The sequence below is a fragment of the Olea europaea genome, unplaced genomic scaffold (genome assembly GCF_002742605.1).
Source record: "Olea europaea var. sylvestris unplaced genomic scaffold, O_europaea_v1 scaffold2417, whole genome shotgun sequence".
Lineage (NCBI taxonomy): Eukaryota > Viridiplantae > Streptophyta > Magnoliopsida > Lamiales > Oleaceae > Olea > Olea europaea.
Genome location: NW_019242345.1, coordinates 1 through 10,587, shown reverse-complemented (window position 1 = coordinate 10,587; position 10,587 = coordinate 1). Strand labels below are relative to the sequence as shown.

Here is a 10,587-nt window from a genome sequence, read left to right as displayed (position 1 = left end):
ATTGTGAATAAAGTCAACCATAGGTCAACACTATCCAATGCAAAACTGACGCTTGTGTGTAAAGATTCATGTAAAGCATCAGAACATCATAAATTGATTCAATTCTCGACCTTCTTTGGCCAAATATTTCATTTCTTTGCTTCTAAGATACACGCTCCAAAACTTTATTCTTCCACTCTTTCCCAAGGTGTGCTTTGGGGTAGAATTTTAATAAAATACTGATCCTCACCCTTTCTAATTTGGTTCGATTTTATTAATTACAGTTCAACACGTTGACAAATGATGATTCTCTTTATTTTTGATTGCTTCAATTTCTAAGAATCAATTTAGCAAACAATTCATTGTCAAAAGTCTAATTCTCTACAATAGTGCGTGTATATTATTATTATTATTATTATTATTATTATTATTATTATTATTATTATTATTATTATTATTATTATTATTATTTTCTCATCTTTTATGCAAACTCTTCCCCATTAAACTTTGGTAGAACATAAAATGTCATGTTTTTCATCTATTAATGTTGTCATTTTGTGATTAATTGATGTCTAAATATATTGAGTACCCTTATATTTTGATTTAGATTGCAATTGGATGATGATGACATAAATTAGAAGAAAAGAGCGAAAAATAACTAAAGTGAAAGAAATCAAAAGTTGAAGGACTAAAACAGAATGATCCAAAAGTTGAACCAGAAGGTGAAACAAATGAATGAAAGATTTGAAGGTTAATTGATGGAAGACTCAAAGTGTTATAAGAAGGAAAGCAAGAAAAAGAAGCCAAGAAAAGAGAAGATGAAAGTTCAGGGATCAAAGTACATCAATTGAAATATATTATACTGCGCGCCCACTAGCTTAAAGTGGCGCGTGCGCGAGACCTCATTCTTGCATATTGAGGGAAACAACAAAGTGGTGCGCGCGCAATGAAATATATGGCGCACGAGCACGAGTTAAAATTTCTGTGACGGGCAGTTTCCTTATTTTGATGAAATTCTATATGGAAATAATATTTTTGACATCATATATATACCAAAAGATGCCAGAACGAGGGGAACCTCCTTTTCGACCTAAAAATCTTATATTCTACATATTTTTTGGAGGATAGACTTTTCTCTCTTTTTGCTTAAGGATTAATGATGTATTGCTAAACTTCATCTCTTGGTCGAAGGATATTGAAGCTTAGGAATTATTCAAACTGTGAGATCTAAATAAATTTCATTGTTTTCATTCATATTTTATGTATTGAGTATTCTTCTATGCATGATTTTATGGTTGTTGTACTTGAATTCTAAGAGGCCTATTAGATATTCATGTACTTCGATCTATTGCTTGTTTAAAGAACAAATACGTAATTGTTTGATATCTTTGACATTATGAAGCAACTAGAATTTGATTAATCGCTGCTTTAGAGGCTATTAAATTCTAGGAAGGATATTTGACTAGATTAAACATAACCGCTTGTTATTGTGTTGTTTAGTTTCATCGACTTCTCTAGTTTCCCAAGCTATTATTAAATTAAATCTTAAAGTGCTTGTCTTGGGGTTGTTTGATAATAAGGGTTGATTGGATCGCTTGTTTTTCAATTAATTACAACTAAGGAGAAATAGGAAAAATAAATTTCAGCGATGAATGCAAAAATATGAATTGATAATCATTCATAGATCCATGATCAGTTGAAATTCCTACGGTGGATATTGACTTAGACCAATGTCCGTTCTATTGATTTAATCCAATTTATTAAATTACATTGTTTTTAGTTAGAATTGATTTCTTCACAAACAAAACCTCCTGTTATTGTTAACATTGCATAAAATTAGACTAATCACTTTTCGTGATAACGATCCTTACTTCCACTACTGCATACATTTTTTGGAAGTGTAGGTTTTATTATTTTTGGGTGCTTGCGACATCACGCCAAATTTTGGCGCCGTTGCTGGGGAGTGATTTAGTTTATTTTTGTGCTTTTTATTTGTTTTATTATTTTCTGTTTTCAAAAAAAAAAAATCATTTATTTTGTTATTTTGTTTCGTTTAGTTTTTTCTCTTCTTTCTTTTTGATTTCTTGATTGTTTATACCCATAACTCGATCCTCTAACCAAGGTGATTTGTAGTACGATTCATAAATAAAAAGAACTTTGCGCAGGTTGAGGATAGGAATGGCTAGGAATCAAACCTTGAAAGAGCTTGCAGCTCCAAATTTGCATCAACAACCCTTATGCATAACTTTCCCTAATTTAGATGCTAATACTACTTTTGAATTAAAATCCAGACTAATACATCTATTGCCCACCTTTCATGGTCTTGCAGGTGAAGATCCCATAAACATTTGAAGGAATTCCACGTGGTTTGCGGGTAATTGAAGAGCAAATTAAACTGAGAGCCTTTCCATTCTCTCTAGAGGATTCAGCTAAGGACTGGTTCTACTATCTACAATCTAGAAGTGTCACAACATGGGAGGAAATGAAGATGATGTTCTTAGAAAAATATTTTCCAGCTTCAAGGGCAGCAAATATTAAAAAAGAAATTTGTGAAGTGAGGCAGGACAACAGGGAATCTCTACATGAATATTGGGAGCGTTTCAAGAAACTGTGTGCAAGTTGCCCCCATTATCAAATCAGTGAACACTTCTCATCCAATATTTCTATGAATGCCTTCTACCCATGGAACAAAGTATGGTTGATGCTGCAAGTGGAGGAGTGTTGGTGGATGAAACTCCTGAGGGCGCGAGGAATTTGATTGCAAACATGGCAGCCAACTCTCAACAATTTGACACTAGACTCGACGCTCCTTGTAGACATGTTAATGAGGTAAATGTTTTATCTCTTGAATAACAACTTGTGAGTCTAACTTATCTTGTTCGTCAGATGGCTGTAGGTAATATGCAAACGACGAAGGCATGTGGAATTTGCTCGGTGGCAGGACATCCAACTGGCATGTGCCTAACTCTCCAAAAAGATAAACAAGTTAATACAGTAGGCAGCTTTCCTGGACAACCACAAAGAAATTATAATCCTTACTCGAACATCTACAATCCAGGATGGATGGATCATTCAAATCTTAGCATGGGAATCAACAAGTGAATCAATCAAACTTCCCACAATTCAAGCAGCCATATCCTTCTAGATAATAACAGGACCAAACTTCAAGTTCGGGTATGCCTTTAGAAGATATTCTTAAGTCTCTTGCTACTAACACTTTGTAATTCCAACAGGAAACAAGGAGAAGTATTAAAAGTTTGGAAAATCAAATGGGTCAAATGGCAACCGCAATCAACAGGCTGAAAACACAAGGTTCGGGAAAATTACCCTCTCAAACAATGGTCAATCCAAGGAAAAATGTAAGTGCAATCTTGTTGAGGAGTGGTAAGGAAGTTGAAATTCCAAGGGCAACCCCTATATCGTTGGAGTAGGAAAAGGAGAAAGATGTCCTTTAAGAGAAGAGTATTCCCAACGACAATGGCATACATAAGCATAAGTTTCCACCTCTTTCTGTTTATAAACCGGTACTCCCTTTCCCTCAGGATTTAGTAGGATATAGAAAAGATGAACTTGATCGCAAGCTTTATGATACTTTTGGTAGATGCGAGATACATATTCCACTTATAGATGCTATTAAACAAATACCTCGTTATGCTAAATTTTTGAAATATTTTTGCAATAGTAAGAGGAAACAAAAACTCAAGGGATGTGAAAAGGTAAACATTAGGAAGAATGTCTCTGCAATTATTCAAAGAAAAATCCCCACGAAGTTCACAGACCCAGGTATGTTAACTATTCCTTGTACAATAGGCGACACTAACTTTGAAAAAGCCATGATAGATTCAAGAGCTTCTATTAATGTCATGCCATATTCTATATACGCTTCTTTGAAACTTAGACCTTTAAATAAAATTGGTGTTGTGATCCAACTAGCTGATAAATCTAATGCCTATCCTAAGGGTTTAGTTGAGGATATTCTTTTGTAATGATTTGATTTTTCCCGCTTATTTTTATGTCTTGATATGGGTAATAATGATCAAACTACCCCCATTTTGCTAGGAAGACCATTCTTAAGGACATCCAAAACTAAGATAAATGTTCATGATGACACATTTACTATGGAATTTGATGATAAAATTGCTAAATTCAATATTTATAATTTCATAAAATGCCCTAATGATGATAATTCTGTTTACCCTATTAAAGTGATTGATCATTTAGAACAAAAAATTTTAGAACCTAATGAAAACAATATAGCGAAAGTTGCCATTGATAAGCATATTGAGGAGGTGGATCGGGAGTTACCCTCGAATACTGCCTTACATGAAACCATTGCAGCATTGAATGCTTCTCCAAAGTCAGGTAAAAGTTTGTATAGTGTTTTGTCAGTTTCTAACAAGAGACATTTCTATATAGGTTTCCAAATGGAGGAGGTGAGAACATGAGGCCTTGAAAATTCAATTGATGCCGGTTGAAGAAGGAAGCAATAAATCTAGCCAAAGACAATAGACAAAGGAGCTGCTTAGAAGGTAACCCAAGGGGAGTTCGTTCCATTTTCTTTTTCTTTTTATCTTTTTACATTTATATGTTCGGTTAATGTTATCCTTTTCTTTGCAGTTTGCCTTACATTGGTGACATTGTAAGTTTTAAGTATGGAGGAGAGAATTTAAGTCGAGTCTAAAATTTCCAGTTCGTATTTTTTTGTTTATTTTTGATTTTTTGATAAAACTTCGACATAAGAGGAAGAAAACAAAGTGGTTTTGAACGATTTTAGTTGCGTATGCTCTTTGCTAGATTCAATTAAGTTTCTGAAGAATTCATACCATGATTGAATAAGTAATCTCCCAACTTAGAGTTAATTAGTGTGGTTATTTTCTTTGAAGATGGTAGTAACTATATTTTGTAGACAAAAAATCGGTGAGATTTTGAGCTTTATGACTGAGACATATATATCGGTCTCACTATTTTCTTTCATGAGTGGTTTTCTTTCATGGATTTGCTTCTCTAGAACTTGCCTTGATTCTTTTTGAGGCCATATTGATACATGCATACATGAACATGATTAAGGCCACCTTTGTTACGTAAGTTAACCATCTAAGCCAAATAGCCTACCCCGCAGTTAATTTTATTTGTTGATGAACCCCTTTGAGCCTTATTGCCATACCTTTTGTAAACCCACATTACGAGCCTTAAATCTGGAAAAACATTATTCTTTACCCAAGTCGTAAAGCTAGTGGAGTATTGTTCATTATTTTGAAGTGTGGGCGTGCAAAAGAAATAAGTGTGGAGGTGTATGAATCTATGGTAGGACTACGATTGATGGAATGGAACATATTATTCAATTTCAAGTTCCATTATTAGTGTAATCTTTTAAGTTGAAAAAAAAAGAGGATAAAAAAAGAGAAAAAAAAGAAGTGATGGAGGAAATGATTTTCAATGTTCCATAATTACTCTACATGATTCCTTCTAGTATAACAAGAAAATGATTAGGTTGTGTGAAATAGATGCAAAGAAGCTGTGAGTGGAGATATTTGATCTTACATGTTTTATATATACATTTGAGCTGCGCTAATTCATCTTTACTCCACTACTTTCTATGGCTTTTGAGTTACTCACCCAAACATCTCACACCTAAACCCTAACCCATGTTACAACTTGTGAAAAAGACCTTATGATTTGTGTAATGCATGTAATCTGATTCGTGGAGAATGAGAAGATATACAAGCATATGGTAGATCATGTTCATTGGAATGAACATGAGCGAAACACTTCCCCTTAAACACATGAGAATTGAGTGCTTATATCGCATGAGAGTCTACGTGTTTGGTTTATTCTATCTTTATATGAGAATACTTGCTAATTAATTACAAGTTGTGTGAGATTGTCTGATCATGATGTGTCATGTGTTTTCACGAGTTAGGTTGTTCTATGTTGATGGCATGGCAATCTTAATATTTTGTGAAAGTAAATTTGAATTTTACTAGAGGACGAGCAAAAACTAAGTGTGGGGGAATTTGATAGAACATAAAATGTCATATTTTTCATCCATTAATGTTGACATTTTATGATTAATTGATGCATAAATGTTCTGAGTATCCTTATATTTTGATTTAGGTTGAATTGGATGATGATGGCATAAATTAGATGGGAAGAGCGAAAAATGACTAAAGTGAAAGAAATCAAAAGTTGAAGGACTAAAATGCAATTACTCAAAAGTTGAACCGAAAGGCAAAACAAATGAGTGAAAGATTTGAATGTCAATTGATGGAAGACTCAAAGTGTTATAAGAAGGAAAGCAAGAAAAAAAAGCCAAGAAAAGAGAAGATGAAAGTTTAGGGATCAAAGTGCAACAATTAAAATTATTTTATACTGCGTGCGTGCACAGACTTAAAGTTACGCGAGCATAATGAAATATGTGGCGCGCGCACAATGAAGTATATAGCGCACGAGCATGGGCTAAAATTTCTGTGACGGACCAGTTTCCTTATTTTGATGAAATTCTACATGGAAATAATATTTTTGACATCATAGATATACCTAAAGACGCCAGAACGAGGGGAACCTCCTTTTGAACTAAAAATCTTATATTCTACGTATTTTTTGGAGGCAAAGAACGGACACCATAGACTTTTCTCTCTTTTTGCTTAAGGATTATTGATGTATTGCTAAACTTCATTTCTTGGTCGAAGGATATTGAAGTTTAGGAATTATTCAAAGTGTGAGATCTAAATAAATTTCATTGTTTTCATTTATATTTTATGTATTGAATATTCTTCTATGCGTGATTTTATGGTTGTTGTACTTGAATTCTAAGAGGCCTATTAGATATTGATGTACTTCGATCTATTGCTTGTTTAAAGAACAAATACGTAATTGTTTAATATATTCGACATTATGAAGCAACTAGAATTTGATTAATCGCTGCTTTAGAGGTTATTAAATCGTAGGAAGGATATTTGACTAGATTAAACATAATCGCTTGTGATTGTGTTGTTTAGTTTCATTGATTTCTCTAGTTTTCCATGCTATTATTAAATTAATTCTTAAAGTGCTTGTCTTGGGGTTGTTTGATAATATGGGTTGATTGGATCGCTTGTTTTCCAATTAATTACAACTAAGGAGAAATAGAAAAAATAAATTTCAACGATGAATGCAAAAATATGAATTGATAATCATTCATAGATCCATGATCAGTTGAAATTCCTACAGTGGAATATTGACTTAGACCAAGGTTCGTTCTATTGATTTAATCCAATTTATTAAATTGCATTATTTTTAGTTAGAATTGATTTCATCACAAACAAAGCCCCTCATTATTGTTAACATTACATAAAATTAAACTAATCACTTTTCGTGGGAACGATCCTTACTTCCACAACTGCATACATTATTTGAAAGTGTATGCTTTATTATTTTTGGGTGCTTGCGACAGCACACCAAACTTTCTAAATGATCCATGCATTGAGCTTTTGGTTGATGACTCCCAAGTCAAATGACCATAGGGCACCATGTTTTTAGATACAATTGTAGGCTTAATCACTCGAGTCATAAATGCTACAAAGAGAAGCTTCACAATAAGACAATACATTTTTCTTTTTTTTAATGATTAGTGCAATGCCCCTTATTAAACATTTATTCTCAAAAATCGACCCCCAACTTAAGATTTAACCTAATTTCATCTTATTCATTTTAGACAATCCACACAAAACTTAGCACACATGGAATTCACATTTGTCTCTACGTTTCTATATAATAGTTCAATCACCCTAAAATTGGTTTAAAAATGTATAACATAGTGGATGTTCAGGTTAAGCATCTAAGGTCCATTAATTTCCACGTTCTCTTCAATGTGAATCAAAATTTTCTTCATAATGCAAAACATAAATCTAGTGTTCATAAATATCTGGTTTTACATGACTAAGCATAAATTAACTTAACACATAATTTATCCATAATTTACAACCCAACTCTATGCTCCAATATCTTCATAATTGCTAGTAGATTATCTGACCTACACAAACATGCAACACTACATAAAAAAAGTAATAAAACTGAAAAGTAAACTATTTTTTTTTTCAAACAAGCATGCAACGATTTAAAACAAAAGACTTGATGAAACACCCACCCCAAACTTGATCTAAACATTGTACTCAATGTCTAAAAATAGTATAAGTAATAAACAAAAGGTAAGTACAAATAAGAGAACAAGTACTCCGTTGGTACTAGTCCGTGGGTAGTGGATGGAATGGCATGAGAGCTCTAGAACATGACGAGTCTGACGTGGATGGCGGTGGATGAGTGGATTGAAGGTAAGGTCTTGCATCATAACACAAATTTGATCAATCTGTGTATTTGTTCTTTAATTTTGATTTACATGACCTCCTCCCTAATGTGCATGTCCTCGACCTGTCCTATGTATCTGTATAATCGTTTCCCATGAGGTCATGCTTCCTATGCAAAGTTAAAAGGGATCAAACACAGGGCTGTCCCTGATAATTATGAGGCCCTTAATGTAGAATGTGAGGTTCAATTCCAGCTCAATGCAAAGAAGTCTCCACCAGCTTGTCAAAATGAATGTCTTTAGTTTGAAAAATATCTTTGCCTCTACAAATGGAGAAATGTCAATGGACTCCAAAGTTGCCCCTCAAACCAAAGAATTCACTTTGCTGCATCAGTTTTCCAACTTATACCATTTGTTCTTGTGACATACGTATCTAAGTTGAAGATCTTTTCGAAGCATTGTTTTATAAGTAATTAAAGATTCTAATCACAACTGATAGATGCCTCGACGTTGATAAAACAAAATCCAAAAATTGTTACTTGGAATAAACAGTTCAACAACCTCACCAACCCCAACCTCTACCTCAATCGATATCCATCTAAACTAAAATTGATATATAACTTTAATATAACATTGATAGTGAAATTAATTATTGTAAGCATATGAACATAAATTATTGTAAGCATATGCACATAAATGTACATTCCATGCTTCTATTTTCCGTGTTCTCAGTTTTCATTAATTTAGAATCTGATTTCTGATTTAGCTATAAATGGTAAGATAGTGAGAAGGTAGTTCACAAGGCCAGAAACTTATTGTAAGATTTTTTTTTTTTTACCGATTTCTATGTTTAATTTGAGGCCGTAGGCCATTGCCTAGTTGGCCTTGGTCTAGGACCGGCCCTGATCAAATGTGATGTACCAGTATAAAACTCTTTTTTGACCTATAGAATTCGCACAAATTCACCTAATGTATGGACGAAGATGCCTAACTAATTTAAACACGCAAAAACATGAAAAATTCTAACTAATGCACAAAAACTAAATAAATAAAAGGGAAGAAGATTGGGTTACCTTCCAATAAGAGCTCGTTTGTAGTTTTTAGTTCGACTTTGTTGTTCAAGCAATTTTGGATCCTCAAGTGGAAGAATTTGTCGTTTCACTAGAGTAATCACCTCTTCAATAACCTTTCAACCTTTGTCCATTGACATTGAACCTTCGTTGTTGATCTTGACTCACAACCCCAACTGTCCCATATGGGTGTACAACTACCACTGTAAATGGACCTGACCACTTCGATCTTAGCTTGCTTGAAAAAAAACTTAAGGCAAGAATTGAACATAAGAACATGTTGTCCAACCTCAAACTCTTTTTCTGTAATTTGTCTATTGTGCCATCTTTTAGTTTTCTCTTTGTATTGAAAAAATGGAAAATGCCCCTTATGAGTTATGGAAAGGAGAAAGTTTTTCTATAAATACTTACAAGTGTAGGGGTGTCTTGCTAAAGTGGTGGTTCCAACAACCAAAGAAGGTAAAGACAGGCTTAAAAAACTGTAGGTTGGATTTTCATTGGCTATGCACATAATAGCAGTGCTTATCAATTTCTTGAGCATGAGTCTAAAATCCCCAGACATACGATAATGGAATCTAGAATGTTTCATTCTTTGAACATATATTTCTGTACATATTCGAAGAGGAAGCAAGATCTTCTAAAAGGTTACATGAGATTATGATTGGAATTAGTTAGGAGTAAGAACTAGAAGAGGAGGTTGAGGTTGAACCGAGACGGGGTAAAAGAGAGAAGACTGAAAAATCTTTTGGTCTTGATTTTTTGACATATATGTTAGAAAGTGAACCTCAGAACCTTCAAGAAGCCATGAACTCTTCAAAAAGATTATTAAAAGTGAAATAGATTCTATTATGCAAAATTATACATGGGAGCTAGTGAACCTTCTTTCAGGAAGTAAACAATTAGACTACAAATGGATTTTCAAAGGAAAAATGAAAGCAAATAGAACTATCGAAAAGTGTAAGGCCAGATTAGCAATAAAAAGTTACAGAGACCGAAAAGGCCTTGATCACTTTGATAAATATTCTTTAGTGACAAGAATAATATCCATTAGGACTATTCTTGCGATTGCAGCTCTACGAAATCTTGAAGTACATCAAATGGATGTCAAAATTGTCTTTTTAAATGGAGATTTAGAGAAAGAAATTTGCATGGAACAATTTGAGGATTTTTCATCGTCAAGGTAAGAAAATAAAGTCTGTAAATTGGTGAAATCTTTATATGGTTTGAAACAAGTATAATGATAAGTCCAAACATAAT

At 33.4% G+C, this 10,587-nt stretch overlaps 1 protein-coding gene across 1 annotated transcript; it reads left to right on the top strand.

Annotated features, from left to right (window-relative positions):
* The first annotated feature begins 2,157 nt into the window (after nucleotides 1-2,157).
* On the top strand, nucleotides 2,158-3,965 carry LOC111382023. The gene is made up of 7 exons (XM_023005883.1): nucleotides 2,158-2,308; nucleotides 2,400-2,589; nucleotides 2,673-2,808; nucleotides 2,866-3,077; nucleotides 3,135-3,153; nucleotides 3,213-3,338; nucleotides 3,522-3,965. Exons 1-7 carry the CDS (start codon nucleotides 2,158-2,160, stop codon nucleotides 3,963-3,965), a joined length of 1,278 nt encoding a protein of 425 aa, XP_022861651.1.
* Nucleotides 3,966-10,587: the final 6,622 nt, after the last annotated feature.

What these genes read in the sequence shown, in the direction of transcription:
- LOC111382023 (XM_023005883.1), top strand. Translation starts at nt 2,158, where the DNA reads ATGGCTAGGAATCAAACCTTGAAAGAGCTTGCAGCTCCAAATTTGCAT. An exon ending in TGGGAGCGTTTCAAGAAACT is followed by an intron (nt 2,590 to 2,672) that starts GTGTGCAAGTTG and finishes CATGGAACAAAG; the next exon opens with TATGGTTGATGCTGCAAGTG. An exon ending in TGGTCAATCCAAGGAAAAAT is followed by an intron (nt 3,339 to 3,521) that starts GTAAGTGCAATC and finishes CCTTTCCCTCAG; the next exon opens with GATTTAGTAGGATATAGAAA.